The sequence below is a fragment of the Galendromus occidentalis genome, unplaced genomic scaffold, assembly GCF_000255335.2.
Source record: "Galendromus occidentalis unplaced genomic scaffold, Mocc_1.1 scf7180000077501, whole genome shotgun sequence".
Taxonomy (NCBI): domain Eukaryota; kingdom Metazoa; phylum Arthropoda; class Arachnida; order Mesostigmata; family Phytoseiidae; genus Galendromus; species Galendromus occidentalis.
Window position 1 is genome coordinate 540,298 of NW_003805489.1, and position 17,442 is coordinate 557,739.

The 17,442-nt window shown below is 51.9% G+C and overlaps 1 protein-coding gene across 1 annotated transcript in view; it reads right to left on the reverse strand.

Annotated features, from left to right (window-relative positions):
- Positions 1-2,047: 2,047 nt before the first annotated feature.
- LOC100907151 (potassium channel subfamily K member 18) overlaps positions 2,048-17,442 on the reverse strand; it is a 38,026-nt gene continuing 22,631 nt past the window's right edge. Inside the window, exons 2-8 of the mRNA XM_029112441.1 lie at positions 10,542-10,668; positions 9,417-9,564; positions 8,751-8,912; positions 8,576-8,605; positions 8,297-8,438; positions 4,211-4,347; positions 2,048-2,401 (exon numbers count right to left, since the gene is read on the reverse strand). Coding sequence (XP_028968274.1) covers positions 2,213-2,401; positions 4,211-4,347; positions 8,297-8,438; positions 8,576-8,605; positions 8,751-8,912; positions 9,417-9,564; positions 10,542-10,668 — 935 coding nt within the window. The 3' untranslated portion in view covers positions 2,048-2,212. The remainder of the gene's footprint in view (positions 2,402-4,210; positions 4,348-8,296; positions 8,439-8,575; positions 8,606-8,750; positions 8,913-9,416; positions 9,565-10,541; positions 10,669-17,442) is intronic.

Below are 17,442 nucleotides of genomic sequence, written 5' to 3' on the forward strand. Positions count from 1 at the left end.
GTTTCACTCTGTCGGACTTCGCGTGCTCTGAGGGAAGAAAGTTGGGGGCGGATGATCCAGCTGCATTTTATTGACGGTCGAGAGATTCTCGATCGATAACCAATCGGCAATCTTCTTTCCTTCTTGGAGAGACGCTCCCAGGGAGCCAAAAGATTTCGTAAGCTCACAGTTCTCAGGCTCAGAGGAGGATCATACGCGGGAGCATCATCACAGTCGCAATATAATATATCATACGGGTAGGCAGCGATGCTGTCCTGGCCTGGTAACATTGCCTGGATGGGGCATTTCGATTGAGGACTCCCGAGCTCCAAAGAAGCAATTCACCAGAGTTGTTTATTCTGTCTTTCGAGTCTCACACGCTTCCTCTCCAGCTAATATCATCTCATTCAATATCAATTACCTCTCAACAATGACGCGAGAATTTCGGAGGCCGCACACTCCGATCTCCCCTACGCCTTTCCAAAGATTGAATGTTCCTCTCGAGATCCCTTACTAACGTCTTCTTTTTACAGTAACTTCTGACCCTCCAAGTCTATAACTGTCGAGAGCATGGGTTTCAATTAACGAATCGCTTTGCACCAAAATGTTTCCCCGAACCCTTTGGACGCCATTTTGCCCCTCACTCCCTGGCTCATACTTTCCTCCCCTTCGGTTCATCTATATTCACAATATTCGTTTATTTACATTGAATGTTGGGAGTGTTCCATCTTAAAGACACCGCAAGAGCCTCTTGCAGGTCCGGTTGATGCTGCAAGGCAGGCTGGAACCGCGACGCCCTCATGCACGTTATCAGCACGATCGATGTCTGTGCTGATCTCGCGCTGTATCATCTGCCGCTATCCGATAGAGATATTATATCGAAATCAGTATATTGGCCGCGGTCTCGTAGAAGCCGATGTGGCTTATTAGCGTAGGTTTGACAAGCTACCTTCAGGGAAGCTCCGTGTTCTCGTGCTTATCATTCGCGTGAGCCACCCGCATCCACCATCTGCTACACCTGCCTTGCTTACCCGTCTGCCTGCTTGCGTGTCGCCGCTCGTGCGGCGTGTCTGTCGAGCCACGTCTCGTACAGATGTAGGAGGAGAGCCAGTTGTGGAATATTTGCGACGCGGCAGACAGATGGGATCAACTTAGAGTCGACTCGATTCAAAACATTATTGAAACTTCTGCAATGCTCGGAAAGTCATCCGAGAAGACGGTCGATTGTGCGCAATGCTCTACGTCGGCGAACTCGTTGAGTTCTGGGCCGCTGGAAAGTCCCCGCATCCCGCGGGGCTCCTCATCGAAACGGCGTCCGTCTCTTCGATGCTCGTTTTGACATTCGGGTAGATTCTGCATGTAATTCCGGATGAGAGTATCCAGAGTCGGTCGATCATTCCATGGATAGATAGCCTGATGAACCAATTGATAGGTTCCCGTTTATTGAGCTGGATCCGACGATGGGCATCACAAACCGGCAAGAGAGATCGATACAATTTCAGACCCGGATAAAAAATAATTTCCCTCAGCCTGCCCATGATTGCTCGCGTCTGACCCTCTGTACCTAGGGGATGGCGTCGGGAGATATCCATTGGAGTGGACAGGTCGCAGTCGACGAACAGAAACACTTCATCTGATTGACTCGGCTTGTATCCAACTCGCTATCACGCAGGTTGCCGCACCGCGCGGTGGCTTCGGTGAAGAGACTTTCGCAACGACTACACATACAGATGCGGGACAGAGGTGCTGCACGATATCCCGGGTGCACGTAGAAGAGATTCCGTGGAATTCCTCAGACATTCCGTTCAGTATATACAACGGCATAGCTCCGGGAGAGCTCGTGACGGCAGTTGTCTCGCTCCGGATCTCAACCCTGCCGGATTTCCCGGTGAACCACGCTCTGGATGAAATTCGGAGCGGCTGATCTGTGCGTCATGCTCATTCCGGGATCGAACTCCCCGATGCCGAAGTGAGGGAAAGCCGGGAAACGAGGAATCCGGTTCAGGGGAGTGCGTCGCTTCTAAGGCTTCAATTCACCTCCGCAACAGTCTGTCGTTCTCATCCTTTAGCAGTAGCCGTATGAGACCTCCTGTTGGCTCTTGCATGCTCTTCTGGTCGCGTAGAACGTCAGCGGCGAGCGCGTAGCAGATGTGCAGCAGGTCTCTGAAGATCTCTAGCACAGATTTTCACAGCTGCCTGGTGCTAGTGAGCCTTTCCCGGGTTCAGCGGATGCTCACCAGGTGTAGTCGCTACCTGGTTCTCGCATCGGCGGGGGAATAGGCGCGGTGAGACCTGTGAGTTCTTGCAGATCCGCGTGCGGCAGCGGTGGAGGAGGTGGCGGGTAAACTTCGTGCAGCTGGTGACAGCTGCCGCAGCTGGTCTCCTTGCGGAACAGACCTAGACGCTTTCCAAGTCTGCGAACCTGCAACGAACGAGAAAACGAACATCAATCTCTGGTGGGTTCTGACCGCAAGGCTCGAGCCCTAGTTTGGAAAAAGTTTCAGCCCGCCGAATAAGTCTGAAGTGATGAATTCTCAGCTATACCGTTTCGTTCGTGCACTTCCAGTAAGCGATCAAGGGACTCTAGACTCCCCTGGCATAACTGCTTCAAAAAAGTCCTGAAGAGGTAGTGCTCAAGCACTACCGTTGGCGGGGCGTGAAAACGTCCCGGTTACGCAACAAACTCTTGGAAATCTGCGGAATAATTGTGTTGCTTATGAAGAAATAAACTCGCGGTGATCTAATGTGATTTATGCGGATTCTGTGATTTTTGAAGCCTTTCTGCTTCGGCATCGCCTGCCGCTTCACGGATGATTGTGTTTGTGGTTGTTGACAGTTGTCTTGTGCCGTTGTAATCTCGCACTTGGAGGTTCTGTAGAATGACTGCATCACCTTCTTTTCCATCTAATTTGCCGACAAACTCCGACCAGAGGCCAAGATTCACCATTTTCATACTGTCGTCGAGTACAGTAACCGTTTGTTTTTCGCGGTTGATACCATCTCGACTGTTGAAAGTTTGTGGTAGCCTCACGTCGAATACCACTACGAGGATATCGACCGTCGTGTTCACGGGCTTTGATAGCAGTTCAATAAGAACTGTGGTTTGCGCCTGAGTCTTCGGGAGATCGTTTCCCGCGATCGGAACGAGTTTACTCAGCTTGAGATAGAGATTTCGATTAAATGTGTCGGAAGTGTTGTGTCGCGCGCCCCCATACCTGCTCATACCTGGAGCATCGCACTATCTCCGGCTCCATTTCATGTGAAGCGCCGTGGCTTATGTCCTCAACAGATCCGAGACTCCATTCTCCCCATTGCGAGCATGGTTCGTAGCTTGAGAATGTAGCAATGAAGCCTCCCGAACTCCCGATGTCGCTTCCGATACAGAGCAGATCGCTCAGCTGCGCTCTTTGACTTCTTGGCTGGCCCACAAGCCAAACTTTGGGCTTTTCGCTTGAGACGCCTCCTACTAGCATTTTTCGGCCTCATCTGGACGGTCGCTTAATCGAAGTAGATCAGTATGCGAACGCAGGCACCGCGATGATCAAATCAGAAGGGATATCGCTGGATAACGAAGCCCGCATAAGATTTGATGAGTTCTGATGATCGCCTGAATTCTCCTGAAAATCTCTTTCGCGACGGCTCCTCAAAATGATATAAGTAGCGTCGGTGACGGCACACATCGTCGCCTTTGCCGGGCAAGCAATTCCGATCAATCCAGCGTCTGAGCACTGAGAAAAGCGATTATTTATGCAAGAATCGAGGTATCTCAGAGGGTTGCACGAATCACGCTGAACGGGAGCTCTGAGGACTCCAATCGGCTCCAAAATCGCGTGGAAGCTGGTGCCGTAAATTTTCGATACTATGGCACACACCGCGAAGATCTAGGTGTTCGGGGAACAAAGTTATGAAGCGTCAAAAGCGGATCACTTTCGTGACGCTGAGGACGAAGTACCCTTGGTCTGTATGCGCGATGAACTTAAAGACGTTTTCACGTCAAAAGGAAGCTCTAAAGTCGCTCGCATCGTCTGCCCACAGGTCCCACGTGAGCAACGTGAGCGAGCTCGCGGAACGGTGGAAATTGTCCTTTACGGATTCGATTCCCATCGAGAGCACTGACAGGAAGGAATTCATTCCATCCGGTGGACATCATCGGTAGTCTATCCAATTCCCAATGGGCTCTGCCTCCCGTCGGCGGGTTGAATGAACGCTAATTAGCGGGGGGTTCACTCACCTTATGTACCACCTCTTCCTGCATGAGCGTGAAGCACATGGCTATCAGAACCATGCCTACTAATAGATACAATGAACAGATGACGAGCTTCTCTTGACTGTCAGTGTCCGAGACTCCAGGAACAAAATCGCCAAACCCTAGAAATGGAAGCAGACCGGGTATTAGTTGGTCACGATGCGAGTTCGAGTTCCCCATCCCAAGCAACAGCGATGCAGGGGATTTCTCGCCAACACGAGTCGTATCCTGACGACGACCGGTCGGGTCACTGGGGCCCCTGTGCAACGAGGCGTCGTGGATAATAATCTTTCCGCCGATTTTTCTCGAGAGCTGAGTCCGTTTCCCATTCCGAGAACTCCGTCCGCATAGCCGTCCCCCAATCGTGAATCCTCAGCTCGTCGATCCGCAACTCGAGGATGCCTCCAAGCGGCCCGAATCAATCGAGTGGCCGAGCATGAACACGAGACCTGCCGCCGGGAACAACTTAGCGCCGCATACATTCTCGCACCGACAGACCTCTGGGCACAGACTCCCATCGAGGGAGGCCATCATTCTGACGTCAATGAACTCGTAGTCATGAGGGCGTCTGTCAGTGCGCGTGTCGTTGGAATATATGGGACGGCTCGCTGGTGAAAGTCCGGCGCCACTCGATGGTGAAAAAAGGGCCGCGTGGGATGTCAGTGCACGCGACACTTCGCACCAAGCCACGTCGAACGGGAATGATTGCAGGCTACGCTATGAGCACCTCATCGAGCGGAGCATCGACGTGTCTTCCATCGGGGAGAGCGTGCCGACTCCATGTATTCGGTCTCCGATTCCTAAATGTGACGGAGATGCTACCGATGAAGGCTTCAGATAGAATCGATACCCGAACCGTTAAAGCGTGGCAAATGGCTAAGAAGAAGCTTCATTCGGTTCCGTGCCTCTCGCTCGCGCTCGATTCCCGGGGTTAGACCTCGTGTCTCTCTCAGATAGTAGATATTGTTACTCGTGATTCTTCCGGCGTAACACTCCACTGAACACTTGAGAACGAGTGCCCCGGAGTATCAAGTTCGGGTCTTGAAGCGCTGTCTGGCCCGAGCTGCCCGGCCGCGCGAAGGAATGACGGACCCGGTTTTCATCTTCCTTCGAGGTCGAATTTCATATCCGGGGAGTCCGATAGCACTTATCGATTAATTCCACACACATTGGGAAATTCCCGGGGGAATAGGTTCACTGAGTGTTTTCGGTGACTTTGTTTCAATTAGAATCTGACGTGGAGACCAATGGACCGAGTCAGCTTGCCGGCAGCTAACCCTGAGGAGTGAAGGCCATCCGTACAGGAACGGAGTCGTTCAGAGATCACCTTGACGGAGGGTGTGTCTCCAAACCGCGAAGCGTAGCCATCTTTCACGGAGCTCCCGAAGTGAGCAAATGAGGTCTTCAGATGGATTAGGAGCAAATTAATCGCCTAATTGGGCAAAGTCGACGCGCGCATGGATGTCGGTCTAACGAGTCGTCTATTTGTTCGTTCGACCCCGGCTCGGCTAGTCAGGCCGGAACCTTTCGCGTGTTTCTTACTTCTCTGACGTCACCATGCACAATTAACGTCCACCGCCCCTCTACTCCCTCACCCCTAGAGCCTGATTGATCCGTCACCTCGTGCTCTGGAAACGATCGTGGTCAGATATTCTCCCTAGGAGAAGGTCGGCCACAGGGAATGAAGACGTTCATCTTCTGCTGCAGGACAACAGCATCCTTCTCTTCAAGTCCATATAAAATCATGGTTGTTGGAGGAAGGATGCTTCATGAACTAATCAAAAGCCATAGATATCCCGGCCCTCGAATATCGGCAGGAACGAGGCTTACGATGCAGCTGGGTTTCTCATGAGGTTTTTCGGTCAGCCTATTCGGAGGCGGCCCGAGCTCTCCAGATATCTTGATGGGGGTGCTCTGGAAGCGACCTTCATGCACATACACTGAACACGATATGGACGTCCCTCGGTTGACCTTGGACTCGTGATCGGAACGGGAGCGCGGGATGGCATTGAGAGGTATTGGGATCATGGGAAATTCGGAGTGACATCTTCAAAAATCGAGTGAGAGTTCCATCACACCATGATCAGAAAATGGTAAATTTCTTGAATTTTGAGAAGAGAGTGCGTGGAAAGACATTCATCTCGGATAAAGCCTGGGCCGATGCTCTGGCTAACTTCGTTCCATGGCGTATCTGAAAACTTGATACCACGTACCAGACCCTGGAGCGCTCGCTCTGAGTATCTCGATGATGATCGCATTTCGCCCTACCCGCTCATGAAACATCCCGCGAATAAGCCCCAACGCGACGCCTGCCATTAGTGGTTTCAGCGTCCTCGACACTTTCAACGGCAGGGTCGGCGGCGTAGGGGCGCACACCACCGCGTTCGCATATTGTATTTCGCGCACGTGCTGCTCGAGAGAAGCAGAGAAAACCCCTTCGGGATGATATTGAGCGAAGCGCCTGCTCGTTTTAGAATGCACAACGAGCGCATACGCGCGATGTACCAAGCAAACTGGCCTCAAATTCCGCTGCGGTGGACCCAATGCTGCCGCTTTCTCCTTTTTCCCCACCTTGTTAGGTGACGGATTCTTCGAACCGAAGATGGCTCCCCGAAGTTGCGGGAGAGCCGTTTTGAGGGTCCGCATGACAAGCAAAACCGACTCCATCCCCTTACAGCACAAGTTTTATCGCACCAACGGCGGAGGGACCGCGTCCCGAGCGGCGAGGAGCGATCCTGACATCACTCCCCGCCACTTCGGAAACAAGCCGACCTACACCGGCCAATCTCTGATACTGTTGAGCTCTGATATCTGTGCGAGTCTCACGTTGAATGCGTACGAGACTCATCGACTCCCTTATCGAGCATTAGGACAGTTCGCCTCAGGGAAGACATCAGGGAGCCCGCAGAGCTTTAAACTCGGCTGTTGAGGTAGTGGCGGCTCTCCGTTCTCGGCGTACTATTGTTCGTTGTCGAGGAGATGACGTACCCTGTAATTCCTGTGAAGCACAGCAGCCACGATCCTCGATGGCACAGATTGTTCAAAATCTGAGACATTTCATTTTCCTCCCACATAATACACGGTCCCCCGAATTCGTCCACGGGGACTTGAACCCTTAGATTTTGAACGATTTTTCTCAGCCAAATTTCCATAGGTGATTCCAAAGCTCTCTCCGCAGGAAAGTGGAGTTGTCGACTGAAGGTATAGTCGTGAGGGTCAATTCGATCGTCACACACTGCTCTGCATAGTCACGGTGACATTTTTCCGGAGGGAATTCGTGATGGCGCGGAGCCATTTCTGGCTTTCACATCCAGCGGAAAGCAAGGGTGAAATCCTATGGTCCCTTCACAGTTCTGACCCACAGCGCAGCGGTTCTTAGCACGGGTCAACGTCAATGAGCACGATGCTACCCTTGGAGCGACCGACGTTTGTACCGCCTCGCACGGTCATCCCCCTGATCATTCAATTCATGTGACAAACTCTGACAAGCTTGGAGAGTGTTTCCGAATGTATCGCACATCGCCACTTCTCCCGCTCGCACAGACGCCGGGCGGTCGTGCACAATTCCTTGCGGAATAATGGGGCCGCAGTGCGGTGACCCGGGCGAAGTCCCTCGTTTTGCATACAAATCTATCCGAACGTATTCCAAAACTTCTCGTCCTCGTAGCCAAGGAGTTAGCTGCTGGCAAGTGCCAGGGGAAGAAGTTTCAGAGATCATTGGGAACACGCCAATACTCGAGTGGTCACGCACTTCTGGAGGAGACGCGGCCCCCTCCGGCTGTCGATTCGACCGACGTCGAACTCGTTTATTTTCGCCGTCTTTTCTTCCTTCCTCGCAGTGAGGTTTCCGATGCCGGGCGATTCCACCGGGACTCGGACTCACCACGTCACTTTGTGTGTGCATCGGATATGCCCGATATAATTTTCATCGCCGACCGACGCGTCGCTTTCTCCTCATTGGGTGCCCAATATTTCATTACGCATCCTACTAGTTCAGCTGTTGTGCTCCAGATCCGATTGAGCTCCCAGATTTAATTCCTGAAACCCCAGAAAGCGGGCGAGGAAACTCACCGATTGTGGAGAGAGTGACGAAGCAGAAGTAGGCGGCTTCGAGGAAACCCCAATCTTCCCAGAGAGAAAACAGGACGGCGCCTCCTGAGATGTAAGCGATCATGATAAAGAGGCAGAGCGAGATCGGTATCGAGACGCGATCCATGCCAGATGGATTCGGATAACGGGTTGCGTTCAAGATTGCGTGTGAAAGAATCGGCGAAGAGAGAACAGGTCCGCTTCCTGCATTGGGAAAAAAGAAAACGAGGTCAGAATCATCAACACGCGACTCCTCTAGTGGTTTTCCTCAAACCGCACCGCAGCGGTGGACTGAGGCATCGATGGGAGAAAGCCAATACTTTTTTCTTCCGACTGGACTCCTCAAGCTCCGCGAGGTACTATACACTCCTCGGTCCATTTCACCTCGGGTCTCTTTGACGAGCTCTAAATTCTCCGGGAATTACTATCATCGAACCGGTCGGAGATGATCGAAGGCAGGGGAGCGGATGATGCACTTACTGATTCGGCATGTGTTCAAATCTTCCAAATCATCTATTTCAGCCTGCGTCAGGTTGAGGTCGAGGGGATGGAGACGTACATCTGATTTCTCAATGGGTGGTTCCGCCGAGTAATGATTCTGAAAAGCAGACAGAGATTATTATCGATTGCAACGATGTTTCCGTAGGCCGTATAAAGCTCTCTCTCTCTCCCCGTCCGGAGGAGCCCAGGCACGAAGACTAATGAAGATAGACGGGAAATCAATTCAGTCGGAAGTCTTCTGAGAAACTTTCGTGAGAATGATCTCGCCAGATAGCTGGGGTGAGATGTACGCTGGGAGAATGTTTTCTGAATGGGACAGCACAGGCAGGAAGACAATACTGCTAAAAGGAAGAGCAGAGAGGGACGCTCCATGCTCCCTGATATAAGCCATTAATCCTCTGTCTTTTCGGGTCCACCCTCATATAAGTGCTGGGGAAGGTGCTTGTCGAGGGAGGTGACCAGAGAGAATTGTGGTTTCGCTGACCTCCTTCCCGGTGGTTTTCCCCAACCTCGTCATTGGCTCGCTCGTAGAGCGTCCCGCAGAAGCCCGGGTGGAGAAAAATCAGGGGGGAAATCGTGGTGACATCCGATGGTTACTTACCATTCGGTACGAACTCGCGTAGTTGCTATTATGATTCATGCGGTGCAGAGAGCTCGAGTTGTGGGGTCCATAGCCGACGGCAGGCAGCGGAATGTCTTGTCGGTCGGGACTGCGTCGCGAACAGGTGCACATTTTTCCGTACGTGAACCTGGAAGATACGGCACTGCAATCAATGGGAAGTTTGCGCTCCGCCGAAACTTTTCCTCCAATCACGTATATTTCTACCGAGTTAGACCGCTTATTCCGCGGACAAGCAGCTAGAAGTCTGTTGCGGCGAGCGACGCGGGACTTCCCATCGATCTACCATGAGATTCTCTTCCGTCATTTCTCTTCCCCTGATTCGGACAACACAGAAAAAAAATCCAAATCGCAAACTCGGCGGAGTGAGAGGATTAATTTCGTGGAATTGCGAGAGAGTCCCAATCAGCTGGACGGCCAGCTCGCTCCTCGACAATGCACTTAAGATGCAAATATCCTGCGCGGCTCTTCTGAGTTCCCCCTCTTTTTTTCTTCTTTTCTGTTCCTCGAGTGTTGGGCAGTCCCCTCCGCGCGCCATGGCTGAAGGTGAAGCCGGCGTCGTTTCTACGGACGGTTTTTAAGCTCCGTGAATTCTAGGCGTTCCATTCATTGAGTAACTGAGGAGCTTCATCCGAAAAGCAACACCGGAAGGTGCATTAGGAATCCGTTCCCGAGAATGAGTTTCGCCTGAGTCCGTTGCGAATCTGATCACAGTCAGTCATTGATAATCATTATCATCAATTTCATTATTGTACCCTCGGATGTAAACCCGGCGGACGGGAATAGCCGCTGATGCCTCTGTCCAGAGAATCACAGATTCTCCGGCCGTGGAGCGGATTCCACCCCGTAACGAAATCCGGATAGTCTAGAATCTGGAGTGCATGGTCCGTGTCGGTTATCTCGTCGTATAACCTCAGAGAAATGCTACCGCCATTCTCGCGGATTCTGAGCATTGATTTGGCCTCGTTGCCAAGCCGTCGAAATCTGTCGGGAGATTGCGGTCAGTATGTGCGGCGCCGTCCGGCAAGGCAACACCGCCTGTCTCTCTGTACATGTACACTCAGATTCCCGCGAGAATATCATGCTTCGTCGGCGTCAGGAGCCCACCTGAATGCTCTGGCCAAGATGTCGCCGATATTCGCTAGGTAGAGCAGCATGAGCGGAATGCCAAAGATCGCGTAGAGTACGGTCACAACCTTGCCCAGTCCTGTGCGAGGAGCGATCTCTCCATAGCCTGCAAACAAGAAGGAAAAGATTAATGATACATTCATAGGACATCACTGGTATCATCATCGAATATAATCGCTTCATTAGACCGCTGAAGGCTCCGGGTCGTCGCCTTCAGGGAAACATGGTCAGGGGACCGCGAAGGCGTTCTCGTTGAGCGGCAGGGTCTGCGCTCAGCCGAACGGCTCCTGTTCGGCCGGACGGTCGGGACAGCTTCCGCCTTCTCGGGTTGTACCGATGCTCCCGCCGCCGCGCCGCTTAGACGGGTAGTGACGCTCAGATGAAGACCTTACTGTGTGTCGCTTATCGGCACGTCATCCTGAACGAAAGAAACCCCCAAAGGACGACAACGACGACGTCAGGCAGGACGACGCGGGCTGCCCGTCTCTCATATTCGTTATGTACCGCCGACGCTATATCTGTAGCGTGGCAGGACGGTATCACTGACAGCGTTGTTCAAGCTTGTACAGCGTCGGATATCTTTGGCGAGTTGAGAATTCACAACCCGCAGTAGCTCTACGTGAAAACTTCTCATTGAAGAGTTTGGGAGAGGGAGCATTCCCATAGAGATATGGCCCGTTCACAGCTCATCATCCCGTGAGTTTGTTGTAGAGCGTCAGGCCCGTGCTTTTTCTCAAATGAATTTTGAGAATCAAAGAATCTGAGAATCCTGAGCTTTTCTGCAGACGAATCTTCTCCCCTGATATTCACCGCGCGGATGTTCCGAGGGAGGGAATGATCTCTCCGATAACTGACAGTCGCTGGGTAGTTTATGAGAATAGCAGCCGGTAGCAGTAGGAAATAAGCAAAGGATTCCGAGATTACCTAGTTGGTCGAGATAAGAATCCGTTGGTCAATACAGTTATTGACGAAGAGCCGTGGAACGTGACGCGAATTCCGTATCATAGTCGGCGGACGAAAGAGCCTACATTGCTGCTGCAAACTTCACGTAGCGGAAGGATTACAAGGGCCCCAATTCCGCGCGCTCGACGGACATCTTAAATTGGGTTCTCGGTGTCTTCGTCGTCGGCGTCTCCCTTGTCCCGTCTTTCGACAGCTCGATGATTTCTGTGCGATCTCCGCCGAATCGTCTGCCTTCAGTATCCGCGCCGCCGGCGGCGCCGCCTTCATAAAGGAAGTCATCGTTTGCGATGGTCAAGTCGGTCGTCGTCGTCGTCCGGATGTGATGACGTTAATTTCCCCATCATCCTTCTCCTCAAATTCTCCGGGAATGGAAGAGGGGATGGATCGAAAGAGCCAAATGAGCGAGCCGAGGCTAAGGGGAAATACATTGGGACTGGCACGTTAGCGGCCCTTGGGCTTCTTGATCGTTAGGCTCTGGCGGCTCGATGATCTCCGTCAATAACCTCGTTAGAGTCCGATGGGGCTGTCGCGAGTTTCTGAAAGACTCTCCGACAATGATAGTGCTGATAACGTCTACCACGATATCGATGGTCGTGAGCGGCGCTCGACTGGCTTGCGATTCTTGCCCCCTGGGTCAGCAGAGGCAGGTTGCACTCTTTTTCATCGAAGTAGACACATAGACATTAATAGTGTGTTTCAAATATGGGAAAAAAATGGAAGGCGCTCGTCTCGAGGGGGTACTCCCGCTGGATAATATGACCGAAATATTATACGCTGTTCTGCTGAGCTCGACGGAGGAATATTTACGTCATCGCGTCCGAATTTATGAGAGGATTTCCATAAACCCCTCGGCCGAGCGGGAAGTCATCCTCCTGCGTAGGACGGCGCGGCGTGAGACAGGATCGATGAGTCGAAGAAAAGCGGAGGAGATATAGGGTCGCGGGGAATGAGGCGAACAAGTTTTCCAGAGGGATCCGAGTTGAGAGGAGATGGGCAGACGCGAAATAGGATGAATAATCGGAGGAAGAATAAATGAGATCATGTTTTCCGCTTCCTGCAAATACGAGCGATTGTCCAGCATGCGAGGAAGCCCGATTGCCCGAAGGGCCGTATAGATAAGCAGCGCTGATGAACAAGTAGGCGAAACGGTCAAGATAATTTCCATGGCCTGACCGATACCGTTAGAGGTTATAAATAGCCCGTCAGATCGGCTTCCGGGTCATCACGTAGACCCCCTCCCTTACGGAGTGATGAATGTGAGAGATGAGGTCAACGTGAGGAGAGGAGCTGAGAGGGGCGGCTAGAGGGTGCGACACTAGGAGCAGAGATCTGAAGAAGTAAATCTTGTCGTCCCTTCTTCGGGACACTATCTGTCCGGAGTTGGACATCTGAAGTGACATAAGGTGGAAATCAGAGAGAAAATCTCCGGCGCTGAAAGGATATCGCTCCGCGAGACCGGACGTTCCGGGTCTATTCCTCGATTCTCGTTCTTCTCCTTCTACTCCTTAAATTTCGACATCATCCTCCCCTTTTCCTTCAGATCTCTCGCTACTTATCGCCGGCCGACTTCCGAGCCCTCCTCTCGCCCCCAAACGCCACCGTTCTTTGTCGTTTCCCATTGACGACGACATGTCGACAGGAAGTGATGTCTCTGTTCAGCGGCTGTACAATGGAGGGAGGGAGATGGAGGACGAGAACGGAACTCTGTTCGAGAAGCTAAATTTCCAAGCCACATTTTAAGAGCTCTTTTCCAAAGCTCCGCATCTCTTTTTCCTGTCTCCGAGAGATCTCCGGCCTCGCCGTCTGGCAGTCTGTCGAGCAGCTCGATCCCACCGCCGTGCCGCTACATTCCGATACACTTACCTATACCTCCCGATTCTATTTCTCGCTCATGCGGACTCGTTGGGAGAATACATTGCGAGAATCCTCCAACTCCCGCTGGATACCCGAAAGATTGCTAAATCCTACAGAGCAACGTCGGTCGCTGAACTTCTCTCCGCTGATCGTCGTGGATTTATATCATGTCAACCAGGTCAGAGCTACTCGCATGGGCTCCCGGCCATCCGATTCTACTCCGGATGCTCCGAGAACAACTCATCTTACTCTTCCGGAAATCTCCGAAGCGATCGGTGGGGAACTCTCCGAGTCCGTCGTTCCGAACTCCTCGGTTTTACTCCGCTGGAAACGAAGGATCCGGGAGTTGATTCGCCAACAGACCGACGAAGCGTCAAAGGATGAACCAGGGAGCACTCGGGACTTTCGCGAGGAGCGTGCAAAGTTAATGACATCCCGTATTTGTCGTGAGCTCTATTCCCGCCAGTTGCAAGGGTGAAGAACAAACGAATCCATCATTCTTCCCATGGCTCGAAGATTTTGACGCGCGGGCGAAGTACGGGGAAAGACTACGAACCTTTCCGGAGTCGCATCCCGGTAATAGATGACGGGATATTTATCCTCCGAATTCGGATCCTCGATGTCACCCCATGTAGGGCAAGGAATCAGTCAGACGAGTGTAGGTATATATCGCTGGACCCTCCCTGAGCACTCCTTTCAGTAGCGGCGCGGCGCCTACTTGAGGTGTTTCTCGATAAGACAACCCAATACAAGCGGGTCGATGGCCCGATAAGGAAGTCGGATGGTCAGATGGTGCGAGATTTATTTGAAGGTTCGTCGAAAGCAGGAAGCCAGGATGCTCAGGAGAAGAAATGTCGTCGATGTAAAAGCTAACTCTCCAATACAGGCTCCTTGTCGTTACCTGTGGCGCCACAGGGTCCAGCTTTATTTGGGCTGTTGCACGAAAAGCTGATTATTATTTGTCCCGGGAGAAGGTCTCTATCGTCAGTACGTGCCCCGGAGACTGAGAGCGCGAATCCGCCTCAGATTCTGAAAGGACCGAACCGTCCCTCGGATCGGGGAAACATCTCACATCGTTGTAGGACATGCTTCCCTCCGAAAATTCAGTCGCACTGCTGCCGGGCAGAAAGGGACACGTAGGAGAGCAAATGCTTGATAAAAGCCTTCCGCCGACCGACCGACGACGGGAAGGACAGGAAGCTGGCTCTCGAGAACCGATGAATGACCGACGATTCGCTCTGCCACTTACGGATAGCAGCTCTGCGTCGCGCAGACTCTCATGACCTCCGAGCCGTTTGCGGCTCATTTCACATCAAGGTCAGTGGCTTTGCGGATCGGAAAAATAAAGTCGTTTGCAGAATTCCCCGCTTACCGACACCACGAAGTAAGAGCACTTTCTGAACCGTCGATCGAGCTCATTGAAGACGCGGGGCGGACCTCGACAAAAACAGAGACGAGACAACGTCTCGAATCGTAAAACCGTCGACCCGTTGATATCGACGCGAGTGGGAGCAAGGGTTCATCTCACGAATTTATAGACCCCGCCTCAGTCGGAATTGCGCGAGAGAAAATATCTCAAGAGGACGAAACTCCAACGTTTTATCCTCTCAAGGTACGCAGAGGAACTGAGTTCCAGAATGAGGTCGACTGACGAACTTTTGATTAATCCCCTTCGTAATTGCGCGATTGAAACATCCATTCGCAGAATAATGGATTCTCGGGAAGATCAGAGTGAACCCAGAACTTGATCTATGTAGACATCGCTCGAGGCGAAGCTTGTGAGAACTGTAGGAGTATCGTGAGCCTCTTGTTGCATATCCCCCCAATCCCCAATGCTGATTCATTTGTTCGCATCATTGCTCATCTATCCGTTTCCTTCATCCGAGGCCTGTCGAATAGCTGACGGTCCGTGAATGCTCGTCCGTACGCACGTACGTTAATACGAACGAGCGAGCGAGCCTCCAGACAATCTTAATTACGAGTCGCATTTATTCATTAGCGGCATTTCCGGCGAGTGCGGATGTCTCTCTTCGAGTATTTGCTTGTGTTCGTTCCTGACGTTGCAGAGGGCCAAGGCCCAGTCAGCAATGAAGATGCAATTTGCCACTCCCTTTGTTTCACGCTGTTCTTCGATGTGCCCCCCTCCAACCGACCTGAGATTCCACTCCTGATACTTATTTGCAACACTCTCTGTCCCCACTCGATATAATGTTTTTGCCATTGAGATCGATCGATCTTTCCGGCAAGAATTCATCTTACTGTCTCTCAGCTGCGGTGCAACGATCGACGTTCCATCAGTCGACGATCTTCTCTTTTTGTTCAACTTTTCCGAATGCAACAAACTCCCCCCCGACTGTGATCGCTCCCTCTATGAACAGTTCTTCCATGCTCCTCCCTTGCGGAGCCTCACGACCCCTTTATCTCAATTAAACCTCGTCTCTATGCACATGTGTCCGAGCAGTTCTCTCATTCGCAGAGTCTCGCTCTGCTTCACACTTTTGATAGTTCTTTTCCCCGCGCGCATCTCTCGCGTCCGAATCGTTTTCCTCTCAACTGTTTGCGATTCTCCATCAGAGCACTTTTCTCGCTCCTCTCACGGGAATCGCTTCCCTGGATATTTTTTTCCCGAAATATCCCAGGCTCTCTATGGGAAAAACAGTTTCATCCCTCTAATATTCCGGACTGTTCTCGGTGAGGGGACTCGATCCCCAATGTCGAAATTCCACTCCTCTGTCCGCAATTTTTCCGCTTTATCATCTCCGTCCGCGTTCCTCTACTGACTAGAAAGGAGCCGAACCCCGTGACCGATCACGGGCTCCCGTCTAGATGTGTTCCGCATTCGAAGTTCCGCAAAGTGAGCTCTTTTCTCCAATGGTGCTCCCTCTCCAGCTTCCACGCTGATCATTTGAAACGAGGGTAAAAAAGATCGCTCTTGCTTCCGATAATGATGGCCAGCGCTAAACCTCTATTGACCGAATGAGGTTTCCCCTTGCCAACCGATTCGTACGGAGGGTCAGAAATGAAAATTTCGACGCTTCGAGAGCTCATTCCCAGAGCTCTTCCGCAACGTTTCTTGCCGTTCCGATCATCGGCTTCAGCGATCCAATCGTCTCCGTCGATTTCTGAAGCCGCTAAGAAAGCCGAGGGGAGGAGAACAAGGATTCAGGCCGAGGGAGCGTTACCCGCAGGCTTTCTCGCTCGCTTTCCGTGTTCTCTTTCCTAATCTTCTTCGAGGCTCTCACTTCGTCTAATCATCAACAGAGTCTGAGCGAACTTAGCTTCGAAACTTTGGACCCCGTTTCCAGCTGACGACACGTTTCAAACTCAGCGAGCAACCCATCCGTGGATTTTTTTCCGACAGTCCATCCAACCACCGTCAAAAACGAGAAAGGAAGCCAGATAATGGCGAGAGGATCATAGTAGGGAAAAAGTCGACGAAGTTTTCGTCTCGGAATTCTTTCTGGAGGCATCATAAACAAACTCACATAATAAAATTGAATAATCACCCAGCGGAGGGAGTAGGGTCCCCTCTCGAACAGTGACGCGGCGCGGCGCGGCGTCATGAAGCTCGAGCCGTTTTTCCATTCCATACAGGAATGGAAAGGCTTAATCGTTCGAAACTTCAAGACGACTATCTGGTCGTCCCACGATTTTTTCGCGAGAAATTCTATCCCCACCGTCTCTCCTCCTCGTGTGTCCCTCTCCACTCAAATTCGTGCTCCTCGAAGAACATGTAGTACGTTTGTCCGCCGTCTATGTGTCTGTGAAGCACATCGCTATTCTCCGACACAGCAGCTATCGATAACAGACATGAGCCTCATGAGATGAAATTACACGGCTTGAATATGTATGAAGCCTTCGAAAGCGCTCCCCAGTGGGACCGCGTTCTGTTATTGTGCACTGCGGTGGTAGGAAAGCTGATTATACAGGAGGACCCCGGGCCAGCTAATACAGAGTGTTTTTGGCGACGACCATCTAAAGCAGCCGCCAGTTTTTAGATACAGGCAAAACGAGCAACTGTGGCAAGTTTTTCTTCCGTCTTCCCCGTCCTCCTTCCTCTCTT